Genomic DNA, 20343 nt, shown 5'->3' with positions numbered 1-20343 from the left:
TTTATGAGTATACAAGTCTAATAAATGTGCCTTTCCTACCCCGCAAGTAAGAGTTTATCGCCGACAGCCAATTTCAAGGCAATTGTAACCTCTTTCTTTTTCCCATATCTTCTTTTGACCCTCAATTTCTTTTCTTGTGATGAAAGAGAAGATATTTAATTTCAAACTATTAAAGACTACAAATTTTCGAAGTACAAATTGCTTGTGGTTCGATTCAATCTAATATTAATGAAAGTAGATAGATAAATCGATCTTGTACTTCTCAGAGTTTGGCGTCTACTATTTGGATCTTGAAAACCTATATAAGTTACACACCATCGTATATGTATATCTAAAATTAGAAGGAAAAAAAAAAAAGAGGGACGATAATTCCTCGATCTTTTGCGTCAGATGAATTTAATTCCGGTGAGAATGATGAATCGGAGTTGGACAGAACTCGAACCCACGCGCCGCCGTCATTTTGCTTACCACAAAATGCCCCAAATTCTCTTTAGTCTCCACCAGATTGTCTCTGCACAAAAACTCATCACTGCATAATTTCTCTACTTCTCTCTCAATTTCGTGCACAAACACATGGGTTTTGTCCACGCCGCCTCGTTTACTCCTTGCTAAAACTCCGGCAGTAAATATCGCCGTCATCCTCCCTGGCGCTGCTGGAAAGTAGCCGCGTGGCCCGTCTATCAGAATTATGTCCCATGGGACGTCGTATATGTGGTTTGGCAAATCGTTTATTGCCAATTTACAGTCAGAAAACAAGAGATTCTGCACCGGCCTGCATTCGTTTTTCTTCTGCAATCTGTAATGCGCCATCAAAGGGTGCAATTCGCTGACTTTGGTGGTGAATTGCACATCGTAAGCTTCGATTCTGGGGTGCTTTTCTTCAAGCTTGGAGACTAAGTACGAGCTTTCGTCCACGATAACTGTACGGCCGTTGTAGTTGAGGGAGTTCCAGAGAAGGGTCTCGTGGGCGATACCGAAAACAAGGAAATTACAGGGGGCAGCACAGCGGCGGAGCACGGCGGAGATACTCTTCAGCTCAGCCGATGACATCCGACCGGAGGCTGTGTCATTTATAGACGCATAGTGGAGGAGCGCGTCAAAGACTGGCCTAGGTAACGGAGCATCGGTGGCGGCTTTGGCAGTGGCGCTTCGATTGGGTCTTGAAGTTCTTGTAGCGTCCCTGATGGTGATTAAAGTGAAACCAAAAGTGAAGGCGAAAAAGAGCAAGAGAACCAGAAGCCATGTGCGGTGAGATAGAGCTACTACTAACGCGCCACCGCCGCCGGGTTTGTGGATTGACGGGTGAAGGACTATGAATTTTGCACCAGTCTTCATATCTTGAAGAATTATAATTAGACGCACACAATTGGAGGAATCAATGGAGTTTCTTGGAGAAAGACTGGTGAACTGAACTTTGTTTCTTTATGTCACATGGAACTGGAGTAACAAGGAAACAGGAAATTGGGAAAGGGACACTCGTCTCTAGGTGTAATAATCTAAATGGCTTACCTTTACCAGTAGTTTGGTATGGTTACGTAACTTTTAACGAATTTTAATCATACATTTTATTAGATCCACAAATTTTTATTCTACTTGTTGAAAATCTTTATAAAACAGATAGATAGTAGAATAATGCTATTCAGCTTGTAGGCTCCGCACCAATCTACGATTCAGTCATACTTGTCGGGCTGAATAACATTACTCTTACATCTGAGACTTTTAAGATACAAAATTATTCACTTTCAATGCAAGACTTATATCCATTTTATTGCTACTAAAATTTCTTCTTCAAGATCAATTCATCGACCAAAAGAGATCACATTCGAGCTCTACCGATAAAATATATCCACGCATAAGGGTGATATCTCTCGCTAAGATGAACTATTTTGTTTTTCTTTTTGTTTGGTAGTGCAAAATAATGTAGGAATGATTTGATAATTGATCGTTTGAGATAGAGAGTGGGATTTTATCCCCAATTTTAGGGAGACGGCGGGACCAAGAAATAAAGGGGAAGTGGCTGGAAGTAGGAGACCACCGACTAATTAATCAAACGACATCGAAATCTGCCGTAGATTCAGGGGTGATGGAATTTTTTTTTTTTTTCAATGCACGAGGATAACATAACATGGGAATATATATATATATATTTTTTATATCCAGGTATCCCAGCTTACACCAGACCAAATCCTGAACCCTCAGGACCCTTGGAGGGGATAAATCGCGGGTTATGCCTCAATTGGATCACATGTTCCCCCCATTGCCTGTACACTTCTGCGCACAAGAGAGCCCCCTCCACAGTGATTGCTCCATACCAAATTTTTTGGCCGCAGGTTCCCACCAAGAATCGAACTCTCCACCCTACCGCGGGAAGCAAGACGATGTTGATTGATCCACCAGTTGAACTGTGCCTCGGGGGGCAACATGGGAATATATTATAGGCACTTGATGTGGTGCAATAAATGGTGGAATTTCAAATTTTAAACAAGGAAAATCTCGAACTATTCGTGATTTTAACACTTCGAATCCCAAATTTTAAACACGGAAATCTTGTTTTATCAGCACAATTGAAAAGAAAATAAATAAGTTTGAACGACTCAAGTATTCAAAAATTTGAATCTCAAATTTTAAATACGATAATTAGGCGATCTACAATTTCTCAAGGTAAGAATTGTGTCGAAAATCCACAAAAACATTATCATTCGAAGTTTTGAAATCCTCCCATTTTTCCCCTTAAGAATAATGATTAGGGCACTCTAATTTAGATGGAAATGAGAGTATTAGTGGGAGACAAAGTTAAGTTAATGCCATGAGCAAACAGCTTTTTCTTATTATTAATTCACTTTTTATGTTAGGATAATGTGTAATGCTATTTGAAAATGCTTATCCCACACATTATCTTTTGAGCAAGATAGCTTGTCTACAGCATGATTAATGATAGCTTTAGTACATTTATATTTTGTGATAATTATTATGTAAACTCTAAGACATTATTTAATTCAATGGGAAATAATTAGAGGCGTAAAACATGCCATGTTATGCTCGCACCTTTGTGGTTAACATAGGCAATGTTGCAAATTAGTTATAATCATTTCTCTATAATTTTGCTAATTCGTTATCGTCTCTCATCATAATTAAAATTGTGACCTTTGACGCAACGTTTCAGCACATGTATTCACAAACCACTAACAAAAGTCACGGTCACGACAAGTCGATTTTCAACTTGTTTAGCAAGCTTTTCGATTTTACATTAAAATTGTTCGTCACACACATAAAGTCACAATGCACTAATAAGATCACGACTAAAATCTTAAATCCAAGCAAACATCTACGGCGAAAAGAAACATTTTATTGAACCACGTGCATTGTAAACAAAAGTCTTGAATCGTACAAGATGGATGAATTTCAACATACTCTCTTAGGACGAGAAAAGTGGATGAAGATGGAAAGAATGGTTTTGAAATTCTCAAAATCTTGTGGGATATCAGATATGGCACAAAAGATGAGTTAATTGTTCCAATCACGGGCGGACCCACATGGGGTCAAATGACCCCACAGTTTTTTTTTTTTTTTTTTTTTTTGTGCTGAAAACTTAATTTTCTGCCTCAAAAAGTCCAAATTCTAAATCTATATCCATATCACATGGTCCATATCCATTATTTAGTCCATAAATATATCATATAATCCAACGATTTCTTCCCAAAGTGCACATATCGAATATGAACAGTAAACAACCGATTTTTCCTTTTTTTTCATGATACGTTCGAAAATTTTTTTTTTGACCCCACAGTTCAAATGGTCTGGGTCCGCCCCTGGTTCCAATGATCCTGAACTTAGGTCTATGTCTTTGATTGATCACCGAAGTTTAAAATGTCGAATTTTGATCACTGAACTTAGGTCAATATCTTCAATTACTCACTGAAATTTAAAATATCGAGTTTTGGTTTCTGAACTTTAAAAAATGTTGTACATTACTTACTAAACTTTGAAAAATGCTGTACATTACTCACTGTAAACTCGATATTTTTCAAAGTTCAACAGTTATGCTAGTGAGTAATGTACGACATATTCTAAAGTTCAGTAATCAAAATTCGACATTTTAAATTTCAGTCAGCAATCTAAGACATGGACTTAAGTTCAATTAGCAATCGAAGACATTGATCTAAGTTCAGTGACCAAAACTCGATATTTTAAACTTTAGTGACCAATTAATGACATTGACCTAAATTCAGTGACCATTAAAACAATTAACTCCACAAAAAATCGATAAACAACGCAGTTTCTTCCTCTAAATTTGGAATTATGATGAATTTTCACTCCATATATCTCGTTTAAATGATAACAGAATAATAAAAAATGAAATTACCATTATTTTGAATTGTTTAATTACTTAAATATATAACCAATATATATCTCATCCAAGGTCATCAAATCAAAAAGTTATTTATAGGATAGGGCCTAATTATTTCAAACAGGCAAAGAAGACCACAAACAAACAAACCATTAGCAAATTTTTTTGTGTACAGCACTGTCACAAATGTGGGGCCTGAGATTATTTTAATCGTGGGACCAACCTCTTGCATGTGAGAGGACTGTCAATCATGATATTTGTTGACCCCAATAAATGTTGTCAACAGATACCGGACCCACCTGCGCACACATAAGCGAAAGTCCAACACGCATAGACATGTAGACGGTCTAGAACGGATAGATCAAGGGCGTGGGAGTAGCTCAATGGCGCGGGACGAGAATGTTCATAATCTGGCGGGATGTTCGTAGACCGATTGTACAATAATTACTAATCGATGTTTGTAAATGTGTATCTAAATATGTAAGGACTCGTTTGTGTTGCAAGATAATAAGAAAGAGAGAGTTGAGTAAATTATGGTTTCTTGTATTGATTCTTGCATTAGCCTTTGTATGGGGTACATGGGGGAGTATTTATAGTGTCATAAGTTAGATCCTGTCCTTTGGTTCGGGGTACACGTGGCCTCATCAGGTTAGTTTACATGTCAAATTGTAGGTTGATCAGCCGTACCTAACTTGTTATACATTTATTGATTAGCAGAGCCGCCTCTACTATTGACAAGACTTAACATTTACACTCATGAAAAACGTCCTATCAATCATTCAAGTAAGATCTTTGTGCAGAAGATCTTTTGGGAGAGGTGTCTATGGAAGATATTGCTTTGTGCTTCGGATGCTGTCACCTTGGCTAAGGAGCTTCGACAAACAGGGCCTCGTCCACCTTTAAAGGGCCTCGGCATATGGGCTTCGGAAATTCTTCACGAGGCAAGGATAAATGGGCCTCGGCTATGCAAATAACCTCAGATTGAGTGCCACGTGGTTTGGCATGAGTTGGCTGTGGACCCCGGTGGGTTGCCCAAGTGTGCGAACACGTAACAATAGTCCCTCAAGTCCAAGTATAGATATTTATATTATGGCTGGAGTTAGAGATTTGCTGTTGTCTAAGAAGTGATGAGAATGATGAAGCCGAGGTGGTTGAAAATCGAACCTGCTAGGCTTGATGGCTGAATTTTGATAAAGAAGTGGAGGTGGTTGAGAAACCGAACCTGCGAGACTTGATGGCTGAATTTTGATGAGGAAGTCGAGGTGGTTGAGAAACCGAACTCGTGAGGCTTGACGGTTGAATTTTGATGAAGAAGTCGAGGTGGTTGAAAAACCGAATCTGTGAGGCTTGATGACTGAATTTTGATGAAGAAGCCAAGGTGGTTGAGAAACCAAACCTACGAGGCTTGATATCTGAATTCTGAGGCACATTGACAATAATTGTTTCACGGCAGTTGTGCCAATGATTTGATGTTTTGCGCATATTTTCGAGGAAAAATGGTTAAACCGTTACAACTTCCAAGGCGCCTGTTGCCGTCGAATTAAAATCGTAATTATGAGAACAGCTGGAGTTTCTAGAAGCAGACGCGTTGGAGGAGGTGCGTGGGGGACATGCTTTAATCTGAGGCGTAGGTTTGAAAAATCGTTTGAATTCTATGCGTCGGATTTGATTAAGAATGAAGGATTCAGATTGGATGGATTTGATCAGACGGTTGGGGTTCGTCCTGGCCCTTTATAAAAGGCGAGAGACCTTCATTATCTTAGATTTTCTACCCTTTGCAATCCAATTTTTTCTTCCAAAGCTAAAGTTTTTCGGCGTCGAAGCTCTTTGTCCCCTGATTTTTCGACAGCATTTCGTCGGCGTAGTAACCCCGCAGGTATTTTTTACAGATGATCCCTTGTATTGTGTTCTTAGTCGTTTTCTGAAATGGAGTCCACCTGGGGTAGGGAGTTGGTCACTATCGCGTCGTTTGATCGGGGGTCTAGATACAGGGGGACTCCGAGGTTAAGCAGTATGCTATAATCGAGGAGGCAATAGATTATAGTGTGGAGTGGGGGACGTCTAGGGTCCCTTCAAATATGAAAGAGAAGAGGTTGGGAGAGATAAGGGAGAGGTACTGTGTACCTCATTATGTGGAGATGTTAGTACCTGAGGCCCATGAGAGAACTTGCTATCCGAGGCCTGGGTGCGTGGCGATGAGCGAGTATCTGTTTAAAGCAGGTATGCGTCTTCCTCTGCACCCCTTCTTCAGGGCGGTGTTGAGGAACTTCATATTGTCGCCGACCCAAGTTTTGCCAAATGGGTGGAGTCAGTTGGTTGGCTCGTACTTCCTATGGAAGGAAGTTTCACTTGGGGAGGACATGCCTCTCCACGTCTTCTTGACCCTATTCCAGCCTAGGGTAATAGGTAAGGAGTCCAGGGGGTTGTATTACTTGACTTCTTAGGAGGCTCATGCACCATTTGTGGTGGGGCTGCCTTCTTCCATTAAGGGGTGGAAGGAATCGTGGTTCTGGGTGAGGAGCAGGTGGCAGGCGGTGGAGGGAGACATAGCCTTGGCTTGCACAGTACCGACCCAGTACTACGAAGCTCGTGAGTCTCCCAGCCTAAGTGGTTTGCATTCTGTGTTCAAATTTATTTTTTCTCTAACTGTTGAGGCTTCGTTTGCAGATAGTAGTACACGGTTCGAGCTGAGCAAGGAGGAGTTCGAAGTGATAGGGGACATTTACAAGAGGTCTCTCAAGCTTCGCCACTTCGACCACCTCATCGACCGAAGTCGCTACTTCCTTGATTTCGAACTGATGGCCTCCAAGGGTAAGAAGCTCCTATACTTAGTGTATTTCTTGCTTTTCATTTTGATGCTGATGCGTTGACATGTTCTGCAGACAAGTTCAAGAGGAGGGAGTACCCAGCCTCTAATATGGCCTCTATACTGAAGGCCACATCTACTGTGAAGGTGAGGCCCCTGAAGCCGGGGTCCAAGGGTGCCAAAGAGGTTCAGGACAGGGTCGAGTGCCTCTCTAAAGACGACAGTTTGAGGGCTCCAGAAGAGGGGATACCTCAGAGGCCGGAGAAGGCTAAGGAGCCTCGGGGGAAGGAGAAAGTCCCCGAGGAGCCGAAGAGAAAGTTGGTGCATGTCACCAGCTCGTTAGGAAAATTTGGGACCTCTGTGTCCCATGAAGGCAGAGAAGTCACTCAGCCAAAGCTCTTTGCATCCGCTTCGAAAGCAGTAAAAATAGAAATGGTTCGACTGGTGGAGGATGAGGAAGCAAAGGAGGAGGTTGCGAGAAGGGTAGCTGAGGCGGCGGAGGAGGAGGCCGCCAAACAGAGGCCTACGAGGGTGCAAGGAAAGTCTCTGAGCTTCCTTGTCAGAAGGGAGGAGGTTCTGGCTCCAGCATTGGTGGAAGCTCTGCCACCTGAGATCCGAAGTGCTACAGAATGCTTCTACAAATTCTAGACAGATCGGTGGCAGTTGCATGCCTCCTCATGTGACTCCACGGACTTAACAAGGGCCCTGGTGAGCCAAAGTGTAAGGACCTTTGGCCTCACACTGGAGTGTAGGGAGGACCTTACTGACTTTTAAACGAGGATCCAGTCCTCGGAGAAGAAGATAGCCTCCCTTACAGAAGAAGATAGCCTCCCTTACAGAGGAGCTGAAGGGGGCTAGAGCCGAGGTGGAGGAAGCGAGGGCCCAAAAACTTGAAGATACGGCCAAGCTGGAGTCTTCCTTGGCTCAAATCAAGGCACTGAAGAAGGAGGTATACAAGTCCCAGTGCGAGGTAGCCTCCTTGACTAAGAAAGTGGAGATTTCCAATGACCACCAGAAGGTGACTGCTGAAGCCTTGGAGAAGGCAAACATGGAGCTGGCAGGGGCCCAAGATGCATACAAGTTCTTGGAGGGCCAGATTAAGTGGTACGTTGATGATGCGACTAAGGCAAGGGAGGAGGCTCAGGAGGCAAGGAAAGAGTCGGTGAAAGACTAGATCGCCAACTTCCACAATACCGAGGAGTACAAGAGTTTCAGCACTTACTGGAGAAATTATGCTTATGTTGAGATGACGGAGAGGGCTAAGGAGCTTTACCCAAACCAAAACTTGTCACAGCTGAGGTCGAAATTTGTGGATGAAGTGCCTCAAACCCCAGCTGATGAAGGAGTTGGAGATGAAGTGGCGGAGGCAGAAGGAAGTTCAGATGCTCAAGCTGCGGAGGCCTCGACTGTTGAGGCACCTCCATCGTCATCGCAGGCTTAGGATAATTTTCTTTTCAATTATTTTTGATGTACTGGCCTTGGGCCCTCTGGTTATAATCTTGATTGTAAATCAATATAACATCCTTTTTCATGCAATGTTGTTTTTCTCCAAAGTACATTGGCCTCGTAAAGTAATTGAATTTAATGTTGATTGAAGAACTAAATAACTTTAACTTGATATCCTAACTCCAATCACTTGAACAAGTAAATTGTACGCAAGCCTCACGAACCATGAACAATTGGACTTAAGCAAATGAATTGTACTTAAGCTTAATAATTGTAACTTGAATGGATCCTGACTGGACCGTGTTTCAGCCGAATTGGGAATATTACTGTCTAATTCAAAAGTAGTTGAGTGAAGCTAGTAGTGGTTGAGCCTTGCGCATAAATAAGTGCACACGCCTCGGAGTTCAAACGAGATGGCCCAAAGATGGGACGCTGGCCTCTATTCCGAGGTGATGACACTTCCCAACATGGAAGATGGTTCATCCATGCTGAGGCTCCTTCTAGTGGTGTTCAGCCTCGCCAAAGGGAGGCAAGTGCATGCACCTCGGAGTTCAGACGAGATGGCCCATAGATGGGACGCTGGCCTCTCCTCCGAGGTGATGACGCTTCCCAGCATGGTGGATAGTTTAGCCACGCTGAGACTTCTCCCAATGGCGTTTAGCCTCGCCAAAGGGAAGCAAGTGCATGCGCCTCGGAGTTCAGATGAGGTGGCCCATAGATGGGACGCTGGCCTCTCCTCCGAAGTGATGACGCTTCCCAACATGGTGGATGGTTCGGTCATGCTGAGACTTTTCCCAGTGGTGTTCAGCCTCGTCAAAGGGAGGCAAGTGCATGTGCCTCGGAGTTCAGACGAGGTGGCCCATAGATGGGACGTTGGCCTCTCCCCCGAGGTGATGACGCTTCCCAACATGGTGGATAGTTCAGCCATGTTGAGGCTTCTCCCAGTGGCGTTCAGACGAGGTGGCCCACAGATGGGACGTTGGCCTCTCCTCCGAGGTGATGACGCAATGGTGATTAATTCAATTATGCATAATTTTATTGAATCATGGAAGTTACATAAGTTGGGAAAGATCGTCCAGCGAGGTAGCACATTCATTGATAATAGATTCGAAGGTGCTCAATATTCCATTGACGGGGTTGTGCCTTGCCGTTCATATCTTCAATCCAGTAGGTCCCGGGTCGGATCTCCTTTCTGATTTTACATGGACCTTCCCAGTTCGGGCCCAGGGAACCGGTGCCAGGTTCCTTTGAGGAGAGGAAAACTCTCCTAAGGACTAAGTCGTTGATTCGAAATGACCTCTTCTTTACCTTTGAGTTAAAGTACTTCGCCATCTTTCTTTGATATGTGCCAGCTGGGCGTCATCTCTCCTTTCTTCAATGAAGTCGAGGTCACACCTGCGAAGCTCGTCGTTTGTTATCTCACTGAAATGCAGACGTCATGGAGATGGAAGTCCGACCTTGACGGAGCTCATCGCTTCAGCTCCATATGCCATGAGGAAAGGTGTTTCCCCTGTTGGGGTTCTCGCAGTGGTTCGAATTGCCCAAAGAACCTGTAGCAGCTAATCCACCCAGGCCCCTTTTGACACATCGAGCTTCATTTTCAGGACGTGCTTGATTGTCTTGTTCACGGCCTCAACCTGGCCATTTGCTTATGGGTGGTGAGGTGTGGAGAAGTGCTTCTTGATGCCAAGTTCTTCACACAAACTTCTGACCTTCTTGTTGTCAAGCTGTCTACCATTGTCTGAGAGATCAAGTAGGGAATCCCGAACCGGCATATGATATTCTTCCACAAGAACTTGGAAGTGTTGGCTTCTATAATTTTTGCCAGCGATTCAGCTTCAACCTACTTCGTGAAGTAATCAATGGCCACAATTGTGAAGCTCGCACCTTCTTTGCCTTTTGGTAGAGGACCTATGAGGTCCATACCCCACTTCGAGAAAGGCCAAGGGCTGGAGACCGTGGCCAAATCTTGCGATGATTGTCTTTGGACAAGAGACAATCGTTGGCATTTGTCACATTTTTGTACAAATTCAGGGACGTCCCTTTTTAGGGTAGGCCAGTAGTACCCCTATTTCAGTATCTTTTGTGCCAAAGATAGACCTCCAAAGTGGCTGTTGCACATACCCTCATGGACTTTTCTTAAGATGTAGGTAGTCTCTTCTCCTCCGACGCATCGTAAGAATGGAGAGGAGAAGCTCCTCTTCTAAAGTACACATCAATGAAGAGGAAATGGCCTGACCTCCTCCTTAGCTTGTAGGCTTTATACTTGTCAGTGGGAAGTACCTGGTCCTTGAGGTATGCCATGATGGGCTGCACCCAGGTAGGAATCCCAGTGACCCATATTACATTGGGGGTCTCGATTGATGGCATGAGGAGGTGCTCTATAGGGACTACCGTGAGTAGTTCGAAATCCTTGCTACTTGCAAGTTTGGAGAGTGCATCCGCATGTGCATTTTCGATGTGCGAGATTGGATCAACTCAAACTTTTCAAAGGACGGGATGAGGTTCATCACTATTTTCAAGTAGGAGACCATTGTTTTGTCCCTGGCTGAGAAGTTACCGTTAACCTGGCTAACGACCAACTGAGAGTCACTACTAATGAGTAGCATCTTCACTTGCATTTCTTTGGCTAACCTGAGGCCTACGAGAAGTGCCTCGTATTCTGCTACTTTGTTGGTAGCCTTAAACCCGAACCTCACTGTCGAGTTCAGCTTGTGACCTTCCGAACTGATGAAGACCACTCCAACTCCTGAGCCGACGTCCCCAGCCGATCCATCAACGAATAGGTTCCACGTTAGGGGCTCGGCTTGTTCCATGATTTCATCCACCTCGGGTAAGTTGGCGAATTCTGCCACAAAGTTAGCTAAAGCTTGGCCCTTGATGGCTGCCCTAGCCTTGAACACAAGGTCAAACTCACTTAGCTCCATCGCCCATTTCAATAATCTCCCTGAGACATCCGGCTTTTGGAATACCTGCCTTAGGGGAAAATTTGTCAACACGTGGATGGTGTGGGCTTGGAAGTAGGGTCTCAACTTCCTGGAGGCCGTGATCAAGGCCAAAGCGAGCTTCTCCATATCGGGGTAGCATGTTTCCGGCGATAGTAATGCTTTACTTGTATAGTAAATGGGGAGTTGGGTGGTTCCCTCTTCTCAGGTTAGAATCGCATTAATGGCCTCATTGGAGACGGCTAGATACAACTGTAGGATTTCATCAGGCTTCGGTTCGGAGAGGAAGGGGGCCTGCCCTAGGTGCCCTTTCAGGCCTCTTCACATTTCTCATTCCACTGGAACTTCTTCTCAACTTTTAGCACTTTGAAAAATGAGAGGCATTTATCCGTAGCTTTGGAGACGAAGCAGCTAAGCGCGGCCACTCGTCCAGTCAAGTTTTGCACCTCCTTTGGCTTCCCCACCTCATCTTGTATATGGTCTCAATCTTCTCAGGGTTGGCTTCAATACCACGTTGGTTGACCATGTACCCAAAGAATTTACCGGAGGCCACTCCAAAGGCGCATTTGAGGGGGTTGAGCCTCATCCTATATCTTCTCAAAATTTGGAAGGTGCTATTGAGGTGCGTTATGTGGTCCCCAGCTTCCAAACTCTTTACCAGCATGTCATCTACATAGACCTCCATTGTCTTGAAGATGAGGTCCACAAACATTTTGTTGACGAGCCTTTGATATGATGCTCCGGTGTTTTTCAACCCAAAGGGCATCATCTTGTAGCAGTAAAGGGCTCGGTTTGTGATGAAAGATGTGTGTTCCTCATCAGCTGGGTGCATGGGGATTTGATTGTAGCCGGAGTATGCGTCTATGAAGCTCAATAACTCGTGCCCAGTCGTGGAGTCTACCAGTTGGTCGATCCTTGGAAGTGGAAAGCTGTCCTTCGAGCAAGCCCTGTTGAGGTTAGTGAAATCGATGCACACCCTCCAGTTGCCGTTGTGTTTCTTCACTAATACTGGATTGGAGACCTACATCGGATAGGTGGCCTCCCTGATGAAGCCATTCTGGATGAGCTTCTGAACTTCTTCCTTCAGGGCCTCGTACCTTTCAGGATTGAGGGCTCTCCTTTTTTATCTATGCGGGGCAACCTTAGGATCAATCTTCAGGTGGTGGCATCTGACCTTGGGGTCTATGCCTACCATATCCTCATGCCTCCAAGTAAAGATATTGAGGTTCCTACTTAGGAAATCCTTAAGTTTTTCTTTCGAAGTGCTGGACAAGCCCTTGCCCACCTTTAACAATTTGGATGGGTCTCGGGGGTCTACGGAGAAGCTCTCAAGTTCCTCAACTGGGGATGCTTGAGGTTCGTGTTCAATTATGTGGGGGTCAATTTCATCGATGACCACTACTTTCGGATTGGGTGGTGCGTCGATCATTTCGACATTTTCCGGTTCGGCGGGAGCATCACCTGGGGCATCAGCCATGATTACATCGACAATAATCATGTGGACGTCCCGGGGCTCTACCTTTCTAATGGAGCTTAAATAACATTCTCTTGAGCCTCTTTGGTCGCCTCTCACCGTTGCCATTCCATTTTCAGTCGGGAACTTCATGCACAGGTAGTGGATGGAGGTGACGGCTCCCAATTCTTTTAGGGCGGGTCTACCCAATACTCCGTGGTAGGCCGATCGACTGTCGACAACAAGGAATTCCATGAAGTTCATTGTGGTTTGGGGAGACTCCCCCATCTTTACTGCAAGTGTGATTTTTCCTCTCGGGGTAATGCTATCTCCGGTAAATCCGTACAAAGGAGTGGTGGTGGATGTTAACTCATGGTCCAATATCATCTTGTCAAAGGTGGATCCGAATAGAATGTTAACGGAGCTACCATTGTCACCTAACATTCGTTTGAGCCCATTCCGGGCTATGACAGCTCTTACCACAAGTGCATCGCAATGGGGTAGTGAACCCCTTCAATGTCCTCCTGGGTGAAGGCAATACGTGGAACTTGATCTCTCCGGGAGTTGTGGCCCAGAATATAGCTGGTAAGCCGGGGGTGCTTGGCCTCACGGGCATAATTCCTTCTGGCGTTTTGCGTTTTACCGCCTATATAAGGGCCTCCAAAAATGGTATCCACCTCGTGGATAAGGGCCTCATCCTGAGTTTGGCGATTTCTTCGATGTCTGCGCCTTTCCCTGGGCCTTTCTGCATCACACTCCCTTCGTCATGGAGAGACATCCCTTTGACGTGGAGTGACCTCTTCACGCCCATGTCGGTTATCGTACCTTGACGGGGGCCTATTCGCCTAGGGCGAATCGTTTCTATCCCTAGGGGGTTTTTGTCGGAAGCAGTGAGCATAGTCTCGAAAATCTGCTGTGTCGTGTCCATAGGACCGGTGGTATACACAGTATCCAGGTGAGTTTTGATGTGACCTATTTCTAGGCCTTGAACCTCGGCCTCTTTCCCTACGGGATCTTTGCGGAGTTCCCATCTGCTGGGTGTTAGCGACTGGATTGATATCCTTATATGCCAATGTAAGGACGGCGTTAAGAGTGGTAGTGGCCAGTGCTTGCCCAGAACTCTCATTACCAGCTTGGTTCATCTGGTAGTCCATCAAGTGGGAGGTCAGTTTTCTAACACGCTGCCTTTGAGGAGGTGGGAGGCCTCTATTCGCCCTGTTCCTATGCTCAATCAATTCTTCATTGATGATTTCTTGTCTCATCATCTCGAGTAGGGCATCATAGATGGTGGGATCTTGATTTTGCACGTCCCTCCAGAACAGGGTGTTCATGTTCAGACCTCCTCTCAATGCAGATAATGCCTCACGGTCGGTGACTTGCATACAATATGTCATCTCATCGGTGAAATGTGATAGGAAGCTCTTTAGGGACTCCCCATGTGCCTGTCTCATGTCTTGGAGACGTTGGTCTTTGCTCACAGCAAACCTCTTCAAGAAGGTCGTCTTGAATTCGAGCCAATTTCTTATGTTCCCAGGTGGTAACATACTGTACCAAATTTCAGCTGCTCCGCTAAGTGTTAAGTGGAAAGCTTTGCATTTCACAGCTGGGGTGGCATCCCTTAGGCTCATGTGAGTTTTGTAAGTATTCAGGTGCTTTTTTGGGTCGCCTCTTTCTTCATACTTTGGTATTTTTGGCATAACATAGTGGTTTGGGACCCGGGCGCTCCTTAGTTCCCTTGAGAATGACAAGTTTTCATCATCATCATCATCCAAGTCACAGGACCTCTACTGCTCATTGGAATCATTTTCTTTAGCCTCATACCTCGGTTGTTGGTGAGAGGTTCCGGGACAATTCCTAGCCTCTTCCTCCCTTCTTTGGTGCCTATTTCTAGGTGGAGCAACACGGGGGGCATTTTCATGCCTTTCCTCTGGCTGTTGAGGCATTGGAGGTGGAGGAGGGGGCCTTGTCGAAGGCTCATGATGCTGTTGTTGTCTAAGCTTCGGTTCAGCGAGGCTAATTCTGTTAAATACACTGCCTGACCTCCTACGTCTTTGCTCTTGCTCATACGAAGGTGGGAATCAAAAGCATAGTTGGAGGAAATATCAACTTCTACTTCCCTTTCAAATGGGCTTACACCTCGGCTATAGTCCAGCAAAGTAGCCCTATGGCTTTGAACTTCATCTTCTTGCTGGTATTGCCCTTGAGGGGCGTATGGAGGAATAGGGAAACCTCCCTGACCCTGCATTTGGCCCATAAGTTCCCTTATAGCCATGTTTTGGCTAGCAATGTCCCTCATATTGGTTGCCATTGTAGCCATTTCTCTTGACAGCCGGGCCGTCACACGCATTCCACCTCTTCAGTGGTTATGATGGGGTCTATGCTGAGCTGCTGGGGCTACTGTTTGAGGGGGCACATTAGCATTTTATCTTACCCTCCTTAGGGGTGTATCTTCGTTCGAACTCATTTTCCTTATGTCTTACCCTTCAGATTTTTGCTAAGTCATGGGGCTTCCTCTTGTTCTTTTTCAAGAACAAATCCTTTTTCAATGGGGATGCCCAAATGTTCCTCTTTAACAAGCTTCCACCACAAGGTTGTTCGTGGTTATGGTATAGTTTTCCACAGACGGCGCCAATCTGTTGACCCTAATAAATGTTACCAACAGATACCGGACCCACCCGCGCACACGTAAGCGAAAGTCCAACACGCAAAGACACGTGGATGGTCTAGAACGGACAGATTAAGAGCGTGCGAGTAGCTCAACGGCACGGGACGAGAATGTTCGAAATTCGACGGGATATTCATAGACTGATTGTACAATAATTACCAATCGATATTTGTAAATGTGTATCTAAATATGTTTGGACTCGTTTGTGTTTCAAGATAATAAGAAAGAGAGAGTTGAACAAAGTATGGTTTCTTGCATTAGCCTTGGTATGGCTTACAAGGGGGAGTATTTATAGTGTCACAAGTTAGATCATGACCTTTGGTTCAGGGTACACGTGGCCTCATCCGGCTAGTTTACATGCAAATTGTAGGCTGATCAGCCGCACCTAGCCTGTTATACATTTATTGATTGGCAGAGCCGCCTCTACTAGTGATAAGACTTAACATTTACACTCATGACAAATGTCCTATCAATCATTCAAGTAAGATCTTTGTGCAGAAAATCTCTTGGGAGAAGTGTCTGTGCTTCGGATGCTGTCACCTCGGCTAAGGAGCTTCAGCAAACAGGGTCTCGTCCATCTTCAAAGGGCCTTGACATATGGGCTTCGGAACTTCCTCATGAGGCAAGGATAAATGGGCCTCGGTTTGTGGGCCTCGACTATGAAAATAACCTCGAATTGAGTGCCACGTGGTACGGCATGAGCTGGCTGTGGACCCTGGTGGGTTGCCCAAGTGTGCGAACACGTAACAATGTTAAAATTGTTGTATTTGTAGCAAGACTCTTACCATTAGGAAATTTCTTTGAGTACAGTGTTGTATGTGTACAACATTGTCACAAACGTGGGACATGCAATTATTTTAATCATGGGGCCTACCTCTTGTATGTGAGGACGGTCAACCATGATGTCAAAATTGTTGTACTTGTAGCAAGACTCTTACCATTAGGAAATTGCTTTGGTACAGCGCTATACGTGTACAACACTATCACAAACGTGGGGCCCGCAATTATTTTAATTGTGGGTCCCACCTCTTGTATGTGAGAGGATTGTCAATCATGATGTCAAAATTGTGTACTTGTAGCAAGACTCTTACCATTAGAAAATTGCTTTGTGTGCTGCCCACCTCTTATATGTGAAAGGATTGTCAATCATGAGCCCCCCAGGGCACTTCTCCACTGGCAAAGGACGGACGCTGTCAAATCTGGCAGAGCAGAGGTCGTGAGTTCGAAACATGGGGCTCTTGGAAGGCAAGAATTTATTCTTGGAAGGCAAGGGAACATTTGGAAGGCAAGGATTTATTCTTGGAAGGCAAGTGGGAACTTGGAAGGCAAGGATTATTCTTGGAAGGCAAGGTGCAACTTGGATTGGCTTGCTTGGCACTTTGCCAGACCAGGTGGGGAGCGCTAGGACCCTGGCCAGTTGGAGGCACATCCTGCGATTAACCGGACTGTGTGAAGAGGGGCCGGATCACAGACCCAAGGATTAGTCTAGAATAGGACACCTTGTAAAAAAAAAAAAAAAAAAAGGATTGTCAATCATGATATTAAATTTGTAGTACTTGTAGCAAGACTCTTACCATCATGAGAAAATTAGGCACAACCCTTCTTTTTCTTTTGTCTTTTTTAAATGAGAAATATTGACATGATATAATTATTTGACATTTCAGGTTCTTTGTTATTTTAAATTTAAAATTTAAGAAAAATTATAATTTAAATAAAAATCTTATTCTCTCATTAATCCCATCATTTACACACTCTGACCATTTGGCTCCTAAAATATCTCACCATTTCCTTATCAATTCAATAATCAAAACAGAAAATCTCATTTTGAATACCCAGGCCATTATCCATAAAAACTCTAATTTTCACCATACCAAGCAATCGAAGGAAGGCTGTTTCTTGGAAATGTTGATCAATCACAACATATTGTCAATTAAGGTCACAACAAGGTAAGTTTGGGCACACTTAGCATAAAGTCCGTGAAAATTCTGATTTCATATTATGACAAGCAACGTGTCGTGCCACTTAACAATGACTCTCACTATAGGGAATTCAGAGTCGCACTTCATATCAAGCTACTCGAGAATTACTTACCCATATAATGAAACTGTGCAACTGATCATTAAACGTCACATTACATCACCTCTAGTAATCACAATTTGAGTGTGTACCGAATAATGTAACTTGATGTCAAACAAGAAATTTTTTAGACATACTTAACATCATCGCCCCAAAAATGCAGATATCATATCCCATTTTCACATACAACAAAGCAAGGTTCACCTTAAGATCAAAATTGCATATTAAATGTTACATTAGGCCACCTCTAATGGTAATGTGGGGAAAGTTCAGCGGGTATTATCACCTTATTTCAATAATAACTAATTAAAGAACACATTTTATTTGAAAGGATAAAAGTCACACAAAGTAGCAAGCCCCTGAAATGTAGGTATTATATCCTAATTCCAAAAATGATTACTACGACCATTGTGAATGGTCGAACAATGTTATCTAAAACAAAATAAAACGATATCTGTAAAATCATAGTATGCTTTATAAAATTTCATAATCGTAATACAAAATCCAATAAGTATAAGTTTTGAAATTGTGCCATTCTTACATTTAAGTATAAATTTTGATTTAATGCAACATCTATTTGTTTAGAACCAGGAAATAAAATTATGATTTATTTGCAACACAATGAACAAGGCCACACAAACGACTTACTCATAATTGCTAGAAACAAGTCTCTACTCGATCTTTGAACAAGTCGTCCAACTTCTATCCGGGTAATGTACCTTAATTGCTAGCTCCATTCTTTGAGGTGTCAATAGGGGATAACTTGTTTGGAAGATCAATATTGGTACTTTGAGAGTTTGATGACATAATTTCGGATCATATACTTGCTAGTTGTATTTTGATAAGACAATTGTCACTCCAAGGAATTTTTTAAAGAGCGATCAAGCTTGAGATCAAGGGTTCTACAATAGGGTAATCTAACTGATGTGTTCACAACGGATTTTTCTTTATAAAATAGAATTCGTTGGGCTATATTTATTGGAAGGACAAATCGGTTATTTTTTAATTATAATATATTGATGGTCAAACAGGAATTGACTTATGGTATGATGATCGGAGGACATTATTATTGGATCAAGTCTTGCTTATTTAATTGTCACTTGACACGAGAGTGCAATTCCGGTTCTTAGTGATAAAAAACGAAATTAATAGATAGGTTTCAATTGATCAAGAGTTGACCAATTTGGAGACATTATCTATTGAAGTTTGGATCTTGTGAGTCCGGATTGATTTCCCTCTTGACTTCAAGATAGATTGTGGACTTAATTGATCTACTTCAATAAGTTAAAGGAATAATAACAAAAATTACACCGGACGCATTAATATAATTGATCATCTCTAATAAAGTAATGTTATTTAGCTCCATTGGGGTTGCAATCAAGTCTAAGTGGCGCTAATATTGCATTAAATAATAAGTGAAATTAAATGACTCATTTAATTCCACTTTTCATTTGACCATCATCGAGCGCCACCTAAACTGAGGTGACAACCCTACTCATTACTCTATCTAATATTGCTATTGCCCTAGTTGTGATCCATAGATATGTCACTTAAAAGGCACACTAGATAAAAAGAGGATTTAGGTAGAGTCTAGATTTCTTGGAAATATATTCCAAAAAGGGGTTTTGCTATAAGTACATATAGGTTGACATTCAGGTATACAGTTCCCTTTACAGCAGGGGGCCCTCGATTTTATTTTTTATTGGGTGCAAGCCCCCTATTGTAAGGGAGCTATACACTAGACTGTCAACCCTCGTTGCACGAATAGCAAAATCCTTCCAAAAATAACTAGTTGCAAAAGTTCACCTCCATCTTTTTCGAGGAGTTCATTATAAGGAGATAGGCTAAAGATGGGGGGGAAGCTTGTTTGCCTTGAGTGGAGGGCTTGCTACAAGGTAAAATCCTATGCCTTCTATGTGCAGATTCAAGAAAATATAATAATTAAAAATAAAAATATCAGATTAATAATTGAACTTGTCGTTCATCGGTTCTTTAAAAACTGCAGTAGTAGACAATTATGTCGGTAACAAAGAAAAAGTTACTAATAGCTTTTCAATTAATTATTTAAGATTAAAATAAATATTTTAATATATAGTATTTAAAAGTATATACTAATGGAAAACGACGTGGAATAAAAATAAGAACTCAATCAGCAACTCATCCATCAGTAATATTATAAAAAAACAACAAAATGATATTTTAACCCATTTTTCATTAACTTATTAATTAGATATATCAAAAGTATCTAAATCTTTTTAGATGATAGTGATCGAAGTGCATCAGTGATTGTCAACAATTATCTTAATCACTAACAGACAGGGGTGAAGCCTGAAAATGATTATGGGGTGGCTTAAAATTTCAAAATTTCAGATAAACTTATAATGAGATTGAGTTTAGGAGATTACGCTCACTTTAGAAAGTATAAATCGATAGAAGCATGATAAATATGAGCAAATGTTATATATCTACCACTCAAAAATTTAGAAAAAAAAAAAATGAAACTTAACAAGTACTATTCTAAAGAATTTTATAACCAACTATTCCAAACAACCGAAAGTTTTTACCAAAAAAAAGACAACAGAAAATACATTATTGTATACTACC

General features: G+C 42.7%; 1 protein-coding gene across 1 annotated transcript; it reads right to left on the bottom strand.

Moving 5' to 3' along the window:
- Window positions 1–142: 142 nt before the first annotated feature.
- Window positions 143–1585, bottom strand: LOC111410138 (protein IRX15-LIKE-like). The gene has a single exon (XM_023040357.1). It carries the CDS (start codon window positions 1333–1335, stop codon window positions 397–399), a length of 939 nt encoding a protein of 312 aa, XP_022896125.1. The 5' UTR covers window positions 1336–1585; the 3' UTR covers window positions 143–396.
- Window positions 1586–20343: the final 18758 nt, after the last annotated feature.

This window comes from Olea europaea, chromosome 15 (assembly GCF_002742605.1).
Source record: "Olea europaea var. sylvestris chromosome 15, O_europaea_v1, whole genome shotgun sequence".
NCBI classification, from domain to species: domain Eukaryota; kingdom Viridiplantae; phylum Streptophyta; class Magnoliopsida; order Lamiales; family Oleaceae; genus Olea; species Olea europaea.
This window is presented reverse-complemented; position numbering and strand designations above follow the sequence as displayed.